Below are 23,114 nucleotides of genomic sequence, written 5' to 3'. Positions count from 1 at the left end.
AATACTGCATTTTCGTCTAATCCTGACACACTCGCGGGTGCTGACAGGTTTTGTTGCATTGTCAGAGCAATGAAAGTTGAAACTTTTCCAAGCGTAACTAAAAATACAGGGTGTTGATTCCATAGCATATATAAGAAACAAATGCCATTCTTCACAGATCCTACAAATTAAAGGAAAAAAAAGAAAGAATCTGTATTTAATTTTATTTTTTTCCCTACAAAATATGATGTTTGGGAGTATTTCCTCCCAAATCTGCATTTTCAATTTGGTGATAATTGAATATTAAAGCCAATGAATGGTTATCTGTTGATTATTTGCAATAAATGTAATTCAGAGAGCAGCCATAGTAATAAAGTGTTAAAATATTAGAAAAATGGCTAATTAGAGCTTGGATAATCTCCTTGTCATTTTGTTAAAGAAGACTAAAAGGAATGCTATGTTTTCAGTTCTAGGGTATGTGCGGTCTTTTCATTTGGGGTTGAAGAAGTTAAAAACTTAGAATGAAAGGAAAATTATCTAGTAAATGCAAAGAGAACTGGCTTTGCTCACAAAAGTCCCATCTAATGCCCTGGTTTGCTAGAGTAATAGTACACAGAACGTTGAAATACTTGGGTTTATCCTTACCCATTTGTATCTCTTCGCTTAGAAGAAAGTAGAAAATCTAAAGCTACACATAGAAATTGAGAATAGGGCCAACAAGAAAAATCATTCCGTTAGCAAGGCTTTACAACCCTTCCATAAACTCTCACATGCCCCTAAGCAATAAAACACATTTGATGTGATGCTTTCCATTTGTCTCTAGTGTTTATTTTATGAAGGATTTTAAAAACATATATCACAAATTTCAGACAGATAAATCGGAACCAGAGAATGAGCTAAAGACAACAGATGAAAATAAAGGAGTAAAGAATTAGACACTCCAAAGAGAAAATATGGTAACATTTAGGTAGGAGTGTTTTCCTGGAAACAGATATTGGCTATTTTTGAAGGATTGGCTGAGCGTAAGGGGAGGGAGAGAAAGGAGAGACATTCCTATTTAATGCATCCCTCAGAGATAGAGTTATATAGTCAGTAATTCACCCAGGCAGAAGGGCTCTGACCTTTGCTCTTCTTTGAAGGAATTAAGACAATTAATGACTTTCGTGCCCATTATGACTCTGGGCGCTGCTAGTTCTTTGCCTTCCATATTATATTCTGTATTTCAGTGGTTGACTGTGGATTTTTAGTTGAAAGATGTTGTATACTATTGAGTTTGCTTTCCCAAATCCCACTTAAGAATCAAAGAGCAAACCCAGAAAGCATCTAACTTCTCTTCTCTGTTTGCTATAAAAAATTTCATTACAGGACAGATGCTTCATTCCAGGAAAGGCAGGTAGAGCAGAGAAGAAGAAAGGAATGCCTTCTCTTACAACTGCGGTGGCTTCTTTCTTCCTCTGAGTTTGCCTGTACACTGTTTACTCTGCATATATTGAACCAGAAACAGAGTATCTGGGGTTTGTGGTAGGCAATTGGAATTATTTGTCAAAACGCAGCAGACTTTAGGGTTTGGGAAAGCGGGATAGTGCTACTAGTGATCTTGTAGTGCTCTGGTCTGATCCTGCAGATAACAAGATTGTCTCACATTTGTTGGTGGCGGAACCGGAGAAGATCTACGCCATGCCTGACCCTACTGTCCCTGACAGTGACATCAAAGCTCTCACCACCCTGTGCGACTTGGCCGACCGGGAGTTGGTGGTTATCATTGGATGGGCGAAGCACATTCCAGGTACGTTTTCTGAAAAGAAAAATAAATAAATAAAAATGAAACGAAAAGGTTGCAATAATTCCCAGTATGTGTATTGAAGCAAATCTAAAAATTGGTCATTACTATGTTTTTTTTAACCTTCACATGTTTTTGTTTTTTTTTTTTTAAGATTTTATTTATTTATTTGACAGAGAGAGATCAGAAGCAGGCAGAGAGGCAGGCAGAGAGAGAGAGAGAAGGAAGCAGGCTCCCTGCTGAGCAGAGAGCCCAATGTGGGGCTCGATCCCAGGACCCTGGGATCATGACCCGAGCCGAAAGCAGCGGCTTAACCCACTGAGCCACCCAGGCGCCCCAACCTTCACATGTGTTTTTAATCATACTTCATTTTGAGCTTTGCTTAACCTTCCCGGAACCATAAGCCTTTCTCTATCTGTGCCACCTTGAACTCTGCTTTTCTGTTTTTTGTTTTTCATAGGCAGTAGTACTATTGCCAACATAAGATAAAGAGAATATAACTTTTTAAAAAAAATGTGTCTTTCTCCCTCTTAAAATTCTGAGCTTTCTCCTAAGGAGACACTTCTCTTTTTTCTTTTCACTTTAAAAAATGTCTTTGTCAGCACACATCTAATATGCCTTTTTTTTTCCTTTTAAGACTCCCTCATGTGTTTTCAGGGTGGTGGTTCACACTGACTTGCTCCTTGTATTTGCCGGCACGGCTTTGGTTCACAGTTAGAGATTTACCATGAATTGATACACAGGTGGTAAAAATCAATCTTAAATGGACATCATAAACTTTCTCATACGGTAACTTAAACGTAGTATTTTCAAGTACCCGATTATTTTCCTTTCTCGGCTCAATAACCTCAGTAAACATACCTGGTCTCAAGGGTTGAGAATTTTGGCGGTCTGCCTGAATTATTTGTGTTTGTTTGAACTTCGATCTTCAAGTAGTTGGTAAACAACTTTTTGAACGATGAGCAGTGTTTTTCTGGTGCGGTTAACTTACCTCTGTCTCCTTAAACTAGTTTGTCTTTATGCTTTGAATGCTACAGTAATTTCTTTAATCAAATTGATGGAAGTCCCTTTCCCAGCCCACACTGAAACCAATTTCTTGGTCATGATACGCCAGCTATGTTGCTAACAGTCGTAACGAACTGTCAGGCGATATCGCAGTGAAGCTAATTTGAAGTCATTAGGTGTGCCGCGTTCAGGCGACAATTTGTTACAGTGGTTAGGAACACAGCTGACATTTCTGAATGGCTTTGTTCGGCGCAGTTCTAGATGAGGCCAAGCAAATTGTAAACTAATTTAAACATCACTCTGTATTATACCAGCTACTTTGTCTTACACTGTTTGCTAATAAAGCACCCCAAATTAAGTCAAAACTAGTTAAAGAGGTGAGCTTGAGTGTGTTCTTTAGAAGATACTTAACAAGGGTTACTACATGTACGAGAAGGATGCAAATTTGATCGTGTGGATGGTTGATATCACATTTCGATTGTAATCACATCTATGGGACTTCAAAAAAAGGAAAGAAGAAAGGCTATAAGAAAGGATATGCTAAAAGATGTCAAGACATTTGGGAATTGTGGCAGTGGGAACTGTCGAATTTGCTTAAATAACGTATGAAAACTTACCTAGATGAAGAGTTGCCTGAAGGTTTTAGAGCAGAAGAAAATTAGTATTTGTTGAAGTAGCCACACTTCTTTAGATAGTCAATATGTATCATTTGTATTTATATATTTCATTACTTTATGTATAGAGACATGTACACACATGCACGTACATAATCACATATTTTATTTTTTAAAAATTTTTAAAAAAGATTTTATTTGGGGGCGCCTGGATGGCTCAGTGGGTTAAAGCCTCTGTCCTTCGGCTCAGATCATGATCTCAGGGTCCTGAGATCGAGCCCCACGTCGGGCTCTCTGCTCTGCAGGGAGCCTGCTTCCTCCTCTCTCTCTCTCTCTGCCTGCCTCTCTGCCTACTTGTGATCTCTGTCTGTAAAATAAATAAATAAAAAAATTTAAAAAAAAAAGATTTTATTTGTAGGTAATATTTACACCTAGTGTGGGGCTCAAACCAAGAACCTTGAGATCAAGAGTTGTTCCCTCTGCTGACTGAGCCAGCCAGGCACCTCTATACTCGCATATTTAAAATGTCATTATTCTGGGGTGCCTGGGTGGTTCAGTCGGTTGGTTAAGCATCCAGCTCCTGATTTTGGCTCAGGTCATGATGTCGGGGTTGTGAGAATGAGCCTTGCATTGGGCTCTCTGCTGGGCGTGGAGTGTTCCTAAGATTCTCTCTCCCCCCCCTCTCTCGCTCTCCTTTCTTCTTCTTTCCCTCCCTCCTTTTCTTAAAAAAAAAAAAAAAGAAAAGAAAAGGACAAAAAATTTCCTTATTCTAACTCAGGGTTTCTCAGCCTTGACACTATTGATACCAGGTCCATTCATCCTGTGTTGTGGGGACTGTCCTGTTCCTGGTAGGATGTTCAGCAAGCAGCTTCCTGGGTTTCTATCACCAGCACCCTTGAGTTGTGACAAACAAAAATGTCTTTAGACATGGACATGTGTCCTCTGGTGGGCAGAACGGTGCCCATTATCCCCGACTGAGAACTCTTGTTTTAATCCGGGAATCCAGTCCTATTATCTTTAATTCAAAGACAGGGACATTTGAGGCATAAGAGGTAAAGACCCGACCCTTACACAAATTCACAAATGTGTCTGATGCCTTCAAAGCCACACTGCTTCCTAGAGTAGAATCAGGAGCATTTGAGAGAAGCGCTTCTGAGTAGGAGTGATGGTAGTGTTGGTGTTACTGAAACAACCGCCTGAGACACTGTGTCGCTATGACTTGAAATCACCCATTATTTTAGGGAGCTCTGCGCAAGTTCTCCCTGAATTAAGAGACCTGTTAAGCCAGTATTTTAATTTTGCTCAGACATCCCCTAATAATGACCAATGCTAGTCAGCAACTGCTTACCATGCTCTCTGGTAAGGAAACATCCGTGATAAATTTGTGGGTCCAGTTGTGCGTCTAAGTAGAAATGTCAGCTCACAAAGGAACCTGTCACAGTAAAGGGGCTCTGGTGACTTTTGTGAAGACAGTAACTTTAAATAACTATGAGTAACAGCATTTCCAGTGGTGGAAACAATTACTATACTATTATGTGTTCAGTCTTAAGCTGAGGCTTAGAATTGGTGGAGACTGACGTGATTCTCTCTCCACAGCAGATGCCAGAGGAGGTCACTGTGGAGTGATGATTCACAGCTCTGGTGTTCGTGATACCCTGAGGGTGTTTAAATGATTACAAGGAGTGGCTTGGCTTTTCAGAAAAGGATTAGCCAAACAAGAATTAGCTGGAATTCTTTTAAATTGTTAAATAATAAGCGTGCCATACCCTGTTTGGAGGTAGAAGAAGAGGGTGCTCTGATGTCAAGAGTGCTGGTATCCCCGGGCTTCCCGGAGGTTGGACGCAGCAGCGATTTGGAGCATAGGTTGGGGGACGGGGGGGGGGGGGGAGACAAAGAGAATATAAAGATTAAGGTCACATTTCTGCCTTGATAGAAGTAAAATCATGTTCTTGATAACATGACCCAGTGCTCGTAACTGGGGTCAGAGCCTGAATTAAAGTCAAGTCAGAACTGAAATTTCACCCGTCTTTGTCTTAACTTTAAAACTCTTTGTGTAAAGCTTCTGTTAAAATTAAAGTGAAATCTTTCTTTAGTACTAAAATGTAAAGCCTTTGCTCTCTCTATGCTGCTCTCAGTTTGTGTCATCACACACACACACACACACACACACACACACACACAGTTCAAAAATTAAGTTTAACATCTCAGACAAGGACCGTAGCCTCTCTGCACTGCTAGGAATGGATTCTTCTATCCTTGCTTTTGCTACATAAGAAAGTGCAGAATTCAACAAAAGAAAATATTGAAGGAAAATACATATGGCGTGTTTTTTTTTTTTATCAGTAAATCGAATTAGTTGACTTACTTTAATAAATCACATAAATGGAAAAGTGTGTTCTTAGGAAACATGACCATACTTTATCTATGGAAGAAAAAAGATCACAAGGGCTTTAGAAAATGCTTGACTTTAGTTGGCAGAGCATAAGGGCACAAGAACAGATGATGGTGCCCTAATAGCCCTTTTTAAGAATGACAGGGCCCCGCCATTAGCATCCTTTTATATCCTTGGAAATTGCTCATGCCTCGCTTTTCTGGTTCCTATCTGCCTGACTCTTTTTTATTTCTCTTTCAATTTCGTCCGCGCTCGGATAAGCGCATGCTAACACAATATGATTGAGCTGTAAAATGGAACGCTGTCGCCTCTAATCTCTTTTATGTAGATACGGAGTTACCGCACACTCCACTTCATTCTCTCCCATTGTTGGCCTTTTTCAGAATGGACTGCCCAGTAATGGAGGCTCCGTCAAATATTAGAGCTAGGTTTCACAGGGTGTGATAAGACGATTATCAGCCCCACAGTCAGATCTATTATTGTTCTTCGGAGTTGATTAAAATATTATTATGTACTGTTACTTTGTTAGCAAAATGCAGAAATATGCTGAGTCAGACGGTGCTTAAAAAAGCATCGCCCATATTAGCTGACCTATATAAGTGGCTTAAATAGATAATGGGTCTCATCCGACAGTTTACTTTTAAAAGAATAGAAGGGTATTTGAACAATTAAGTGAATGAATGAATGAATGTATTTTAGAAAAATTTTTTTTCCTTTATCAGAGATGGCCAATTTTCAGGCAGGCTTGTTTCTTTTTAACACAACAAATTAAACCCTTGCTGCTAAAGCAGAGGACTCTGTGTCAGTTCGGGCCCCCTTAGTCACATTTATAAAATGGCCATCTTCTGGAATGATATCAAAACAGAAAAAAAAAGAAACAAACGCAACCTTACAATTTTTATCAGTGTAGGCAGAACAATTAAGCTCTAAAGGAAAACCACACTAGAAAGATAATGTGATAGAAGCGTCTTTATGTGTAGTTTATTCATGTGGGAAACAGAAATCTAAGTATAGAAACCAGTGTTTTTCATTTACACTGAAGCATTTTTTGATAAAAACGTGCAGTCAGAAGAACGTATCAAAAATTGCTCCTTGAGTTGGATTTTTTTAGTTTTTCTCAACGGAAGTATTGGGACTTTTCAAGAAGTGACAGAAATCTTTAAAGAACACATATAAACTCTTTCTGCATTAGAATATAAATTTTGTGGGTGAATACCCAAGGGTATTTTGAACATCTGTTGCTAATTATGCTGTTTATCGATTGTTCTTTTGTTCTGATGCACTTTATATAGAGACCAATTTTTAAGATTATATCATCCCCAACCAAAGCTGTGGAGGTTTTTAAAATGCCCATTCCTTATCTTAAACCATCACTTAATGGTGCTGACGATATGTGCAAAAAGTCACACAAACAAATGTGCTCGAAATAATTACCATAAGATGTTTCCATTTATAACATAAAAGTATGTTTCCATGTGTATATGTGTGTGATTATGGTTTGATGTGTGGATCAAGGGCATAGTTGACTAGGGGAGAGTTATATAAGTAGCACCTAAGGCTCATTTTGGGCTTTCTGTCACTGGTACTTGGTAAATATTTTATTGATTAGTTGACTTAAAACATGCATAGCCCCAAACTACTAATTGGTCCTGAGGCTCCACTCTCTATCCTGTCCCAGAACTGAATTTATTTATTTTTATTTACTTTTTAAAGATTTTATTTGTTTATTTGATAGAGAGCTAGAGAACACAAGCAGGGGGAGCAGCAGGCAGAGGCAGAGGGAGAAGTAGGTTCCCTGCTGAGCAGGGAGTCCAATGCGGGACTCGACAGGACCCTGAGATCATGACCTGAGCCGAAGGCAGATGCTTAACCAACTGAGCCACCCAGGCACCCCTCAGAACTGAATTTACATGTAGTTGTAATTTCTACTTTCCTGTGAATGAATTGAAGTGATTACAGCCTCTTTTATCAGGACTAATTTTTCTTTTGTGTATGTGACTTAATGATTTTGGAACTATGAAAAGGTTGAGTCTTTTAGTTAAGTGGAGAAAATATAAATTTTAGATGCAAAGCCTTGGCACTTAATAATACTATTTAAATTATAATTCTATTGAGTTACCAAATATTTGGAAGTTCTATTTCTTGTACCTGGTAGGTGTAGACCTGTGCACCTATCGTTGTGGTTTCCAAGGGTGGAATGAACCTGAAAGTAAAATCAGACGCCTAAGCTGTGGTGGGATAATTTTTTTAAGTTACTTAATTGCTCTAGCCATTAGTTATATTGTGAAAATCAAATGAGGGAGAGAATACACATGCAAATTAAACACATATGTATAATTAATTTGCAAATTATAAAGTATGATCTAAATGTAAAATATCAGTGTTTATCCTAGTTCCTAAGATACTACACATTGTCATTTTATTGCAGTTAAAACCAAGTGATCCAAAAAGTCAGTGCTAATAAAATCCATTTCAAAAAATATTCACCGTAAACATTGGTTATAATACAAAGGTAGAAGGGAAGTTTATTTACTCAAAAGGATCTGTGTATGGGGCACCTGGGTGGCTCAGGGGGTCAAAAGGATCTGTGTATGGATATGGTCATCATTTGTCTTAGGTGGGCAGGATCATTAGCACTTAAATAAGCTAGTTCATCCTTCTGAAAGCTCACCAGAGGTCCTTCATTTTCTGCAGCTAGAAGTAAAAAAAAAAAAAACCAAAAAACCCATATATGAATTGGCAAAAAGTTGCCAGTTTTCCTAGACAGAGATCTGGTTCAAGAGACAATCCCAATCTTGTTAAAGATGCTTCTGGAGATTGATTGTCACCACTGAGTTCCATGATTTGTGACCTAATGCCTGATCTGGGACCATGCTGAATTCCCTGCTCACATCCTCTCTATTCCAGCATGCCTTGGGCTCCAGGACTAGATGTCCCCCCGTACAGAGCCATGCTGTTGTATACCTCTAATCACAAAGGAATCATAATTTCATAGTGATCATCGAATCTGGTTTACATGTTCCAGTAGGTGTCATGTACCCAACTCTACGTTGCTGCCATGGGAAATATTAAAGATACAAACATGGCATGAGCTCTACCCTGAAAGATACAAACATGGCATGAGCTCTACCCTGAATCACATATCTCTGTCCAAATAAATACGTATGCATGTGTATGTGCATATATATGTGATCATCTCATTTTGATGAGACTAAACCTTCAATACAAAAAGAACTAGCATCTGTATGGTTACTTATTGTTTACGAAGACTTTCTCAACCATTTATTGGATGCCCACAACAATTGTGTTGCTACTCTCTGGGTAGGTTTTAGTCTTTTTTTTTTTTTTTTTAAATTTATTTGACAGAGAGAGATCCCAAGTAGGCAGAGAGGCAGGCAGAGAGAGAGAGGAGGAAGCAGGCTCCCCACGGAGCAGAGAGCCCAATGTGGGACTCGATCCCAGGACCCTGAGATCATGACCTGAGCCGAAGGCAGCGGCTTAACCCACTGAGCCACCCAGGCGCCCCAGGTTTTATTCTTATTATCCCCACTTTATATATGAGCAAACTGGAGAGTCAGGAAGTTTGACTCTCATGTTTGTCAGTACTCATGTTTCTCGGACCCCCAGAACGGTTGACTTAAGTGGCTCTTTGGCCGTAGCTTTATTATGTCTTTCTTCCCTGTCCTCGTCTCCTTCCCCCATGCTCTGTGTCGTTTGTTCCAGATTACCTACCTACCTCTCATCACGAGGCTAGGAGAATGGAACATATTTGGCCTTTCAGTCTTGTCTATACATTTACAAAACGCAAGATTCAAGGAAAGGAGAATGAATAAAAATGGAAACTTGGGACACTTTTTTTTTTAGTCCAAGAAAATCAACGTGTTTGACCGATCGTGTACCCTACATATGGCTGGTCACAAATTTTAGTGAAACAAGGCAATGACCCTTGAACTACTCATTGGAGTAGTGGGAAAATTCCCTAAATGATGAATTGCTAAAATCGGATGCTCCCCCGTCCCTTCCTGTGTTTGGAATCACTGGCCATTGAATTTGATTGAGAGTTACAGGTAAACCAGAGCAGAAGTGCATCGAGTGACTTTGAACCACACCAGATATCAAAGTGTTAGCTCTGCCACTTGACCTTGAATCCATTTCTTCCTCCCTCCCAACCCCCTTCTTTCCCACTTGCCTGCCCGCCCGCCTTCCTTCCTTCCTTCTGGCATTTAGTCAGCTCTGTGCCAGGCATTGTGCACAAAGGATACTCACAGGAGTATGAATACAGCACAGCATCTGCTTTGTCGACCCTCCCAGTGTCGTGGGTGATTCGGTGAGATGAACGGACAGCTCGGACTCCATGATGGGGGCTGTGATGGTGCTCTCACCCACAGTCACATGGAAGCGTGGACAGAGCGGCATGGGAGGTCCATGGCCGAGGATCCCATCATGAAAAACCTAGAGTTTCTTGCAAAGGAAATAGCATTTTATACTGAAAGCAATGGAAGCAATTAACATTTTTAACTCAGTGACGTCATTAAAACTGCATTTTGAAAAGACTAAAATCAGAACCTTGAATGAACTTCCATAGAGAAAGATTACTCTGTGTACTTTTGAAAACAACAGTGTTAGATTTCTGAGCGTTAAAGATTTCTGTATGAACTATGTCCTAAAATAGGACCCCACTTGCAGGCAAGTTCTCGGTAATTGTCAAACTTTTGAGCGATGAGGTGATAGGTGGAGTCCAGTCATTTGGTTAACTATATGTCACGATCTTTCAGAAACCTGAAATAACTTGTAGTCTCTCTGAAGATTATCAAAATATTGACATCCTGTAGACTTGGCCCAACTCTTTCCGTTCTGGAATTCTGATCTTGGAGCTGTTACTTCTGACTGGTAGATTCTTCTCGAGGCTACTTGATGAGTTAAGAAAGACTTTTGTGTATTGGGAGGAAATTGTTATATGAAAGCTGCTATAATTAGTATAATTCATATGTGCTTAAATGCTTCATCAAAATATCTTTTTCTACCTTTACAACAAGAATTTGAGGGAGAAGAGCAGAACATGACGCCAGTATGTTTTGTTTCTCTCTTCCCCCCTGCCTTCTGGGGGCCGGTTGCACATTTTCCCCTGCGTCCCCCTTTATCTGCCTCAGCCAATCTCCAAATGAATGCATGTCTATCCTGGCCTTGGCTTTGACACTCTGGATATATTGATTAATAGTTGCCCTAAGCTCCTTTTAGCAAATCAAATTTTCACTTTTAGCAAGGATTTCGCCTCTGATTTATTCAGCAAAGTGAAATGCACTAAATTGACTTTGACATTCAGGGAAAATGGCTGAAAAACAAAGAGCAGAAGAAAGAGATATAAATTGTGTGGCAGCTGGAGACTTCAAGCATCAGAGAAACAGTTTTCTATAGAATGCAGAGTAATTTAAAAGCACTTTTTAAACACGGAGAGAAGTGATGTCTTCAAAAAATTTAACTGCTGAGTTTTCTTTTTGAAGGAGGGTGTAAGTATTACTCAGCTCAACTCGAGAGTTTCTGGTACAAGACATTATATTTTGTAGATAAAAATAGCTATGTGATCCAGGATCGTTTGTATCAAAATTAGTTTATGAAAGTGGGGAGGTAACCTAATTACCTTGGAAAAGAAATATTCAAGAATAATCCAATACAAAATAGAATAGTAAACTCGAAAGTGCTAGTACTTTGTAGTTTTGTGTGTGTGTGTGTGTGTTTTATAAAAAAAATACTTCGTCACCATAAGGAGAATTTGAAAAAATTTTGGATCACAGTCTCAGTAGAGAAAAGCCATGCAGCTTTGCACTTCTGTATGCCTTTTTCCCAAGAACGTCAGCTTTGGCTGTGTTCTTTTATGTGACTAAGCCAACCTCCTGCCTTGTCAGACCAAGGTTCAGTGAGTAAGGAACCATCAGGTTCAAGATACCAAGGGTGGTTTTGATGGGTAAAAGGAAGCAGAGCTGGTTGAAGCAAAGGAAGGGAAGTTGGGCTGAGCTCACCAGGAGCACTTGGGGAGGAATGGAAGGTGTGAGGCATTTCAGGAAATATTTGTTTGATACTGCGATCTAATAGACTGCTGGCTCCATTCTGTGGAGGGATCATCAGAGCAGAGAAAGGAGAAGGGGAGGGTGAAATCTGTGGCTGGAATCCAGTGCTCACTGACCTCTTTCCTGTTCACTGGGACTATTATTAACTGAAGTTGGGGTCCGCGTAGGCAAGGGGCTCTCCCTTCAGCTCTCTATTATTATTCTCTTTCCTTTCATTTTCTTTAAGTCTAATTTATTATTTTAAATGTTTATTTGAGAAAGAGAGGAAGAAGTGGGGTGGGGGCCGAGAGAAGGAGACCAGCAGACTCCCCGCAGGCCAGAGAGCCCAGCGTTCGGGGCTCCATCCCAGAACACTGAGATCATGACCTGAACCGAAATTAAGAGTCAGATGCTTAACTGACTGAGCCATCCAGGCACCCCGAGGTTAAATTTATTTTAAAGAAATTTATTTTAAAAATAAATTTATTTTAAAGAGTGACCCCAGCTCTTCATATCAGTGGCATTTTACACATCAGATGCCTTAACAGTGTCGCTGATCTGACCGTAGGCGTGTGGTTTCCCTAAAATCAAGTTGCTTCCTCCCCAGTTCCCACTTCCAAACATCATAAATGACTCTTATGTAATTAGAAGAATCCAATTAGAAGAACCTATCTAACCTGCCAAAATCACTTTAACTGACCAAAATTGCTAAGAAGTTTATGCTGTATGATCAACAGAAACTACCTCCATTTGTTTCTAAATACCCTGATATTTTTCTTAAGAAAAGTTTTCTTTTTCCCAGAAAAAAACACTACTATTTTTTTCTCTGAAGCAATCCACAACTTTTATTTTTTATTTATTTTTGCCACGTTATTTCTTCCCTCCAGCGAGTCAGGAATGATGTACAAAATACACAAAGTCCACATTAAAGGAATGTTAGCTTACATTTCGTATGTGGATATATCTTATGGTGCAGGGCAGTATTAGTATACGAATTAAAAAGTGCTAGTACATGTTATTTAGTTAAAGAGGAGGATCTAGTGGATAAATATCACCCCTTGGTAATTCTGAGAGTCGTAGTCAACTTAATTAATCCCCAAATTTTGCCAGTCTCTACGAACCACAAAATTTTGCTTCCAGTACAGAAATCATATTTCCGTTGCCAGAAATGGGCATTAAGCCCTGACTGCAAATTGTTAATATTAGCTCAAGAAAGGGAAAGGACCGGTTTCTTCAGCTGGATTCAGACGAAGCGAGAGGGTGACTGGATGTCCAGGTCAGCACCCTCGCACGTCTGGTTTCGGAGTCATCGGAGCCCAATTAATAAATACTATCACTCCAGGGGTGTCTCCAAAGAGCGGCTCCCTCGTCTCTGTGTGAAGGAGGCTTCACATCTGCTTAACCTACATTAGGAAAGGATTAATTACCTGAAGTGCGGGGCCCCTCAGCCAGTCAGCACGTTTGTGCTCGGGCACATGGTGGCCTCGGCTGAGGAGGGAGACCAGAGAAGGAGCAGCTGGGAGATCATGGAAAGACTGGCTCCTCCCAATGTGGTCAGCACTTTATGGAAAAAAGAAAAAAAAAGGTCCATCTGTACTTATGCTTGTGATTTTCTGTGTCGCGGCAGAGCCCAGTGGCAGGGTATCTTCAACACAGATCCACACACCTGAGAGAGGAGTACATTCCCGAAGGTTCTTTGACCTCCGTGTGTTACTCAGATTAGCCTTTTGTGTAAAAACACAGAGTAATTGTTGGTAACACTCCAGATTTATTTCTGTGAGTGGCTGTTTTTTTGCAGTAAATGGTTTCATGATAGACTTTACCCAGGGTTTTAAAAATACGCTTGTTTATTCAGGAACATGCCAGGAGGAATCTTTGTGACACACTTTAAAAAAAAAAATCAGAATACTGAATAATATTGGAGAGAGACCTCTTTCCCCCCAAAATTAATTATGGGATGACAGTACCACAGTGGACCTTAGAGATCATTTGGTCAAACTTTGCATTTTAATTGCATTTCATTTACTAGACTGTAGTGGGCGGTGTGCCCTCTTTGGGGTTGGAGACCATGATTCAAATTCTGATTTTGCTGCATACCACGAACTCTAGGTGTTTATGCATAGGATGGAGTAATAAGGCCAACTTTATAGGTTGCTAGGACGATTCTGTGGGTTAATATTTGTAAAGTGCCTAATCCTATCCCTTGCTTTTAATTGTAAGTGTTCAGTGAATGTTAAATGCCTTTACATACAAATTCACTCTTGGATAAAGACACTTATGACCAGGAAAACTGAATGAGTTACCAAGAGTAACAAAGCTAGTCAGTGACAGAGTTGGGACTAAAACTCAAGTCTTTTAGTTTCCAGTTGGGCATTACTGATATCTGTCATTGTCACTACCAGTTTTTAGAAAAAAATATGCATCTTTATACAGAATATTAAGTATTAGCAGTTATCATCTTGACTTTATGTCTCTTCTACATTATACCACATTATATTACATAATGTAATACATTTACGTGTATTTATTTGGACATACATTTCTCGAAAATAGATTAGCTGTGAAAATGTTACGGAAGAGTTCTTGTGATATATTTTTAAAGTGAATACTCCAAATTAGAAGCAATACACCTATCTTTTGTTATTCTTTAATAAAACCTGGGTATAATATCTTGAATATATCAGAGCAAACACCTTTCTGAAGGATTATTAATATATAGGTATGGCTGGTAATACTTCTATAGCACCCAGGGGGATACAGTAGAGAAAAATCCCTAACTGAAGCTGGAGGAGGGAAAGCATGTCCCACAGGCCAGAGTGGCTCAAGGTTGCTCAGTGGAGTATCTTAAGAGCATAAGGATAAAATACCATGAATACGTAGGTGGGCCTTCTTTATAAAGCATCTTTGAATATACTTCTCTATAAATACTGATGCCATCTTTGAAAACAACATCTCTGACAGATCAGTATATAACGTTGGGTTAAAATTCACTTGTGGATAATCCACAGGGGCTCATTGATGTGGGTAGTTATCTGACCTGTTACACTCAGTGAGGGTTTCAGGTTTGAGCATCTCTATAATCGCCATAAAACTTTAACACGAACTTCCAAGGTACTTTGACTTTTTTAGAATAGAATTATTATTTAATTTGAATCTGACTATAATGTGACTGTATGGTTGAATAAATTTTATATGGGCTGAGAATGGGTGATATGTTATCTTCAGAATATCAACTCTGATAATATTTGGGATATCCGAATGTGGTAATAAGCTCTGTAAATTCAGTTCAACTTTCCCCTGAACTCTTTGTAATATTCAGTTGCCCAACAAAAATAGTGTGTGTAATATATTTTTATAACAGACTAATACTTATTCACATGTGCACTGAACAAAACCATCTATGTTGGAGGCCTCCTTGCTAGCTGATTGGCCTGATACCATAGTTGGGAGTCTTGGGAGTCTGTCTTTGTCATTCTCGTATGACTATGAGGCAGATTTGATCTCCTATCAAAACCTCTTTTGAATTTTTTTTTTTTCCTTTCGGATTTTTCTTTCAAGAGTGTTGCTTTGCAACTCATTCAGGATCATAGTTTATATTTTTCTGTCACACATGCTCAAGAGTTCTGAAGAAATGTTTTGAGAATGAGCTAAGCCAGATGGCAGCCATGCCTCCTGGCCCTGTATTTCAGTGTCTTCCCCTCCACAGCTCTCTGTCCCTGGGTTCTGCATCGGTGGCACCCTGTGGACGACACTGAGGGCCAGTGGCTCCCCGAAAGGATTCTTCTACCGTTTTCCAACTATATAGGTGGCGTTGTTCTGAACGCATTTAGATTTTAAATGGCCAAACTACCTCAGGAGTGGAGTGTCTTTATGGAAAGAGCCCTGCCTGCTGCATTAGGGAGGGTGGCCGTGTTTTTGCTTTGAGAAAGGGTTCTTCATCTCCCTTGACATCATCTGGGAATATGGAGCTGATTTCGGGCCGGAGCTCCGCTCAGGATGATTGAGGTCGTGTTGCATCTCCTGCCGTTAACTTTTGTTCCCGTCTGCGGCAGCACGATGCGGAGGTGTGGGCTCCATGTTGCATCCACACTTGGCTTGTTATCCTCTTATCAAGCTCTTCGCATCCCTTTGTTTATTTGAGGCGACAGGAAGACTGTGTAAAGGCTGCTTAGTCAGGGATATCAGCCTTGTTGGCAGGGGAGTGATTGCCAGTTGAAAAACAAGGCATTATTGCTCATTTTTTCCCTCTTATTAGTTTGATTACATTTGCAAATCAAATCAATCCATCAGACATGATCAGGCCTCGTCCGCATTTTAAGGAATAGTAATCTCCGTCTAATAAGATGCAAATGTGTCACATCGGTAAGTAACCAATAAATCATCGTCTTGTCTTTGGCAATCATTAAATATCAGAACCAACAGTCAATTTTTAGTATTTTCAATTTGCGATATGCCGCTGGAATATAAAGATAGATGGACGTAATTACACAAACCAAACACTATTTCAGTTCATTCCAGACAGCAAATTTAGTGGAAGGTATAACTGGCTTGTCATCACACTACATTATTCCTAGCAGTTCATGCAAAGTTCACAGACGAGCTTCAAATGGACATCGCTTTTTTTCAACTTCTAACAACGTCCCTACAATGGCAAGCAAACTTTGATGTAAGGACTTGAACTGACTTCCACGTGGCTGTTGCAGTCAGATGCCAAGAGGACAGGAGACATATGTCTCTCCCATCAGAAACCCCTGGCAGTGCCAGCTCCAATCTCCTGGATTTTCTATTAAAAAGAAAATGAACTCACAAACGTAAAAATAAAGGAAAACAAACACACCCAAGAACTCTTCCGAGGCTCTATCCCGTCTTCATCTATTTTGACAGAAAAGTCTCTCTCGGGGTGGGAACGGAGCAAAAACTTTTCCCTTTCTGAGTTTTATGCTTTTAGAGCTTCTCTGTTTGGGCAATATATTCTTTTCACTTAAGCCATCCTCTGTGAGGTTGTGCACGTTCTCAGCGCCCTGATTCGGCCAGGGAAGAGAGTGGGTGTTAATTTTTGGCACAATGCTGCAATGTTGACAGATATAAAAAAAATGTTATAATTCAGAAGATGAGAAATGAAATTGTTTGGCTTGAGTCACTGATCTGAATGCCTTTTCCCAAATTACGCTTCGCAACTCAGTATCTTCCAATGAACGGTGATGACGGCCTGTTCATTCATTCATTCACTCACCCATTCATTCATTCACAGGCACTGACTTCTCACACGTGCAGGATCCTCCCCACCTCTCTTGGCTCCGTTTATCTCAGTACCGTCAATATTCGTGCTTTTCTATCCTTTTCCAATAACACCTCTTGTCTGTTTCTTTTTTTCTGAATTCTAGTACAAAGAGCCCTTTTAAATCATTGATTTGATATTTAAAATTTGCAATACTTCTTCCTTTGATTTTTGTTTTTTACCTTAGCCTCACCTAGTGACTGACATCACTTCTGTTCTTTTGCTTTCTTCTCGGCAAAGGTTCCTTGCCTTCTCCAGTGTAAGTTGCTAAGTAGGACGTGAAGAACGTACCTGCCTCTTTATTTCGGTAGCACTTCCAGTCATCATTGACTGATTCCAGTTTGTCTTGACAGATTTATCATACTCTTTATAGTTAAAGCTTAGAGCTCAAGATTTGGCAAAGCCAACCCTCTGGCTCGCTAGAGTCTCTTATTTGCAGTGAGAAAAGCAAACTCCGGAGTATTATTTAATAAAATCCATTATTTAAAATTGATAAAATTACATTTCTTTTTTTTTTTAAGATTTTATTCATTTATTTGACAGAGAAAGTGAGAGCATGAGCAGAGGGAAGGAGCAAGGGGAGAGGAAGAAGCAAGCCCCCCACCAAGCAGGGACCCATTGGGGTCCCAAGACCCTGGGATTATGACCTGAGCCCAAGGCGGATGCTTAACCAGCTGAACCACCAAGGCGCCCTAAAGTCAAATTTTTGACAGTATTACTAATTTGTTTTAAAAGTGTTGGGTACTTTACCCTAACCTAATCACTCTGCTAGGGGGAGGGATATAAAAGTAAACCATATAGGTATAGTCACAATCTATTGGGGAATAAAAACAAACAAGCAGTTACTCCACTCCAACTTGAGGAATCACAGGTTTCCTAAAGCCTCAAAGGCCTTCTGTGTAGAAATCCGGGGAAGACAGATTTAGATTAGTGGTGTTTAGATGTTTTAGTTAAGCCTTAGCTTCCTTCTGCTGGTGAAACCAATAGTGTAGGTTAAACAGCCCCGTGTTCAATACCTCTGCCCCATTTGTTAGCAGTCCGGAGGAACACCATTCATTGAAAAATGAAGAACATTCTTTCAGATTTTAAGAAATTGTAATACAGGGGTTGGCTTAGATTTGGGTAAAAAAAAAAAAGGCCAGGGGCTTCAAAGTTAGACTCTGGAAACACCCAATTGCTTGAGGTGGCGGTCAGAAGAGCTTCCCATCGGCACACTCAGCCTCTTCAACACGTCGCATGTGTGCCTGCTGGCCAGGCACGTGGGCAGGCACAATGCACCGTCACCTTATGAAAACAATGTTAGGCTGCTTCTGCACCTCCGTCACCCTATCCTCTCACAGTTCATAGATTCCCAGCCTTCCTCTCCTTTCTGTAAAGCTGCGGTGGGTTTTTTAAATGCGGCTCCGGTCTTTCCAGGTGGTGGTTGCGCCAGCCAGCCTGTGTAGCTCAAGGAACCCCATCCACGGCAGCACTTGCCAGGAACCCCTTTGAGCTGCAGCTGATGAAAGCCATACAGCTCACGCCTTTGAAGCTTTGTACCAGAACCTTCTGCTCTCTCTAACCGATTTACATACCACCATGGTATGTTTAATTTGCTTTTTCATCAAATCAATAATGGGTCTAATTGAAAAAATTGGCAGTGCTACGTGCAACCTAACTACGGCTCTCGATGTTTGCCGGCTAGAGGGAATGTCGTGCAGCTCTGTGTCAGACACCTGTGTTATTGGTGTGCTCCTGCGACTAATGCGCACAAAAACAAACATTAATACAGGTGGAGCATCTGCACCAATTGATCACTATGCTATGAGAATTAATCACCTGGCTTTCAGCTCGAAGAATAAAATTTACATCTTTAATGTATGAAATGGATTAACACACACGCTTGCACCATCGACTTCGGGCAGAGCTCAGCGGGCGAGCCCATGCCGTCCCCTTCGGCTGTGTTCCTCTGGACGTTCGGACCTGGGCATGTACATTCAGGGCCAGGTTTCAAGCACCGGAGAGCATCTTTTTAGATCTTAGAGCTGATCCCTTTTTGAGTCAATGGTGATTGGAAAATATTGGGTAAGTATGAGTCAATGTAGGGGACTAATACTTTGAACTCTGTAAATCTCCCTTCCAAAACTGTCCGATGGTGCTCTCAAGGTTGAGTTTGATTCTCTCATCCCAATCCAGGATGGATTTGGGCAGCTGCATCATTGTTATGGAGCTCTGTTCGTTGAGCACTGGCTGGGTACCAAGTCCAGTGCTCACTGTTTTATGTACCTCATCTCATTTATTCTTCGGATCAGCCCTACGACTGTGAGTTGCCTCTGACATCACTTTATAACTGAGAAAATTAGATCTCAGAGGAATCAAAACAACTTGCCCAAGCTCCCAAAGCTAGTACAGCAGAGGAGATGAGATTTAAATTCAGATGTATTGGATTCCAAACCTTGATTTTTATTTACAGTGCTAACACAAATTCCTGATATGGACTAGTTCTTTTGTTTTAAAGTTCCAACTTGATTTTTTGTTGAGCACAAGGGGGTCTTAAAACCTTTTGCTGGCATGGCAGAACTTAGAATTCATTGGTGTGTCCCAATCACATTGATATGATGGTCGTTGCAGGACTGGCTACATAATTGGTGGGGTCCAGTGCAAAATGAAAACGCAGAATCCACTGGTAAAAAATTATTAAGAATTTCAGGATGGCAACAACAGAGTATTAAACCAAGTCTGGCTCCCTGGGTGGGTCACATTCCGAAGAAGTGGGCCTGGTATTGCCATGACAGATGGAAATTTTGCGCAGGGACAAGTTTCACAAATCGAGGAATGTTTCTTCAAGTCGGTGTGTGATTAGGTGAGGGAAGATGCTACAGAGACCAAGACTAGCTATTTTGTTTCTTTCTTTTTTTTTTTTTTTTCAAAGATTCTATTCATTCATTTGACAGACAGAGATCACAAGTAGTCAGAGAGGCAGGCAGAGAGAGAAGAGAAAGCAGGCTCCCCGCTGAGCAGAGAACCCGATGCGGGGCTCCATCCCAGGATGCCGGGATCATGACCCGGCCAGAGGCCCTAACCCATTGAGCCACCCAGGCGCCCCAAGACTAGCTATTTTCGATACCATCATTCTCAACAACTAGTCATTCATTTAGGAAGAAAAAATGTCTTTCTTTGCCCCTAAGTGGTGTTTCTCACCCAGGGGTCATTTTGCCTCACAGGGAACATTTGGTGATGGCTGGAGACATTTTGGTGGTTGTAGTCAGGAAGGCAGCAGGGAAGGAGCAGCATCTGGTGGGTGGAGGCCTGGCAGGCCTGGGAGGCTGCATTATTCCGTCATTCTGTGCCTCACAGTGCAAGACCCCCTCCCCTGCTCCCCAACAAAGACTTATTCAGCCTAAAATGTCAGCAGTGCTGAGAAACCTGTCGTAAACTCTCATCTTCGTAAGGTTTGTGAGTTTAGTATTCAGTTTTGCAAATCTTATAAATGCATACATAAATAAATATGGTAGCTTTATTACTGAAGAGAAGGCCTTCTTCACAAGCCACCTTCATCAACCAGATCAATAAATATTTATTGGGCAGCCAAGGTGCATTTGCTCCAGCACTTTGTGGCCAAGCTGTAAGTTTTATCTTTGGTATTTAAAAATAAAACGGAAGGAAGGTTAGTGAACTCTGAAAAGTGACTGTGGCACATTTGAATTAAGAGCTTTCTTGGAAATTTCATAGGAGATATTTATTATGGGACTAATTACATATTCACATATAATGGAGAGAAAGGAGCCGTTGTAGCACATCGAGTAAGCAATATGCATTTTAACAGATATATAAATATGTATTTATTCATCAAACAGAAACATTTTCTTAGTTATTTGGATGTAAATAATGTTTATAAAAATTTATAAACATTAACTGATAAATGTTCTAAGCACTCAGGTAGATGCTATGTATATTTAAAGACATTTGAATTTTTGACAGATCTTTTATATGAGATTATACAGATAGCATTAGAATAATTCTAAAGATGTTAATATTAGTCTGGACATGCTTAGAATTGGTGAGCTGCGATGGATATGTCACAAGTTAGTCAATGAGTTGTATAAAGTTTATATAAAGTCATTGTATGTGAAAAACATTGCTACATTGCATAAATACTTTGGTAATTATTCATAAACCTGTATGAGGCTAGATAATTCAATGCTTTTGGCATTTTCTAATTCTTAAACTCCAATCATTTAAGAGGAAAACCCGATGAAGCATAATAACCAGATTTTTACACAGAACTTCCATATCAATACATTTTATGTCACTATCTTTCAACTCAGTTTCTCTTCACTTTAGGGATAATATGTCAACTTTCGAGCACCCTAGAGCATAAATGAAAAAGAAAACAGAAAAAATAATTCTGGGTAGCCTCCAAACTTACCATAATTGTGAAGTCCCTCAGCCATAGGGCTACTTACACTCCTTTGAACCATTCCAGCTAGCTTACTCTTCTAGCACAACAACTCTGAGGAGAGACTGATGCCCAGGGGACTCCCAGGGAGGACAGCGGTAGAAAGTAAGAGTCTGCATGCGAAACTGTGAACTGCAGGTCGGGTTCCTGGAAGCCTAGAATGGGAGGCTGTGTAACGTGGGTTTAGGCAGCCCCACTTCCTCAAGCCCCTCTCAGGGCAGCTCAGCGCAATTTGGATGATCCAACAGTCCTGAGTCATCAGGAAAATTAAATATGTATTTAATAGACATAGTTTAAGAGGACTGAGAAATACGTAATCATTTTAAAGGACTCCATCAAAAATAGCTGAAATCTTTAGAAATATTTTGGAGTTTTAGAGAATGAAATTTGCCTACGTGAGATGCCACCATCCTTTCCAAGTCTGAATCAGTATGACTATCAGTGAGATGATAATAATGACAATGGTTGTCATTTGCCTAGGGATGCTCAGGTTACAACAGGATTCCCAATAAATTTGATCCTTACTTGCATTTGACACCTACAACATCCCTATGAGGTTGTTATACTCACCCTCTCATTTTGTTCAGATCAGGGAACCAAGACCCAAAGATGAAGTGATTTTCTCCAAATTCACAGTTGACCCTGTATGCATATCCATCTCCTGAATGGTATTGCTTGGGTAATTGCTGTTCACATTTTACAAGATATTTAAATTCAAATGATCAAGTTTCTGTTATTTTGACATTTGAAACAATTTTTCAAGATTTTATTCATCTTCACATATACTGAACATAAACACAAAAATGACAACTTCTGTGCTCTATTTTTTTTTTAAATTTATTTATTTTAGAGAGAGAGTGAAAGGGGGCAGAAGGAGGGGGAGTGAGAAAATTCTCAAGCAGATTCCGGGCTGAGCACAGAACCCAATGCAGGGCTCAATCCCAGGACCCCAAGATCATGACTTGAACCAAAATCAAGAGTTGGATTTAAATGGCTCTCTGTCTCTCTCTCTCTCTCTCTTTTTTTTTTTAAGATTTTATTTATTTATTTGACAGACAGGGATCACAAGCAGGCAGAGAGGCAGGCAGAGAGAGAGGAGGAAACAGGCTCCCTGCTGAGCAGAGAGCCCGATGTGGTGCTCGATCCCAGGACCCTGAGATCATGCATGACCTGAGCGGAAGGCAGAGGCTTAACCCACTGAGGCACCCAGGTGCCCCTGAATGGCTCTATCTCTTCAAAAGATACACAAGTGACTTCACTTGTCACTATGATGTTAAGTGTGAATGGAATGCTACAAATTTTGGAATGGTGTAAAAATACTGTTCAATGGACGGTGAGCACTATATTTTTGTTCATAAACTGAGAGAAAATACTGCAAATGTAATCATAGTTTTTTTTAAATTTTATTTATTTATTTGAGAAAGAAAGAGTGAGAGAGAGAAAGCATGAGGCAGGGGAGGGTAAGTTGGAGGAGACTGCCCACCAAGCAAGGGGCCCTATGCCAGACTCGGTCCTGGGCCTCCAGGATCATGACCTGAGCCAAAGACAGTTGCTTAACCACCTGAGCCTACCCAGTAATCATAG

General features: G+C 40.3%; 1 protein-coding gene across 12 annotated transcripts in view; it reads left to right on the top strand.

Moving 5' to 3' along the window:
* ESRRG (estrogen related receptor gamma) overlaps window positions 1-23,114 on the top strand; it is a 620,659-nt gene that overhangs the window by 557,014 nt on the left and 40,531 nt on the right. For all 12 annotated transcript variants that reach the window (XM_059413338.1, XM_059413334.1, XM_059413335.1 and 9 more), the window contains one exon: window positions 1,604-1,765. In XM_059413338.1, coding sequence (XP_059269321.1) covers window positions 1,604-1,765 — 162 coding nt within the window. The remainder of the gene's footprint in view (window positions 1-1,603; window positions 1,766-23,114) is intronic.

This window comes from Mustela nigripes, chromosome 10 (genome assembly GCF_022355385.1).
Source record: "Mustela nigripes isolate SB6536 chromosome 10, MUSNIG.SB6536, whole genome shotgun sequence".
Classification (NCBI taxonomy): Eukaryota; Metazoa; Chordata; class Mammalia; order Carnivora; family Mustelidae; genus Mustela; species Mustela nigripes.
The sequence above is the reverse complement of the archived record's forward strand: the minus strand, read 5'-3'. Positions and strand labels throughout refer to the sequence as shown.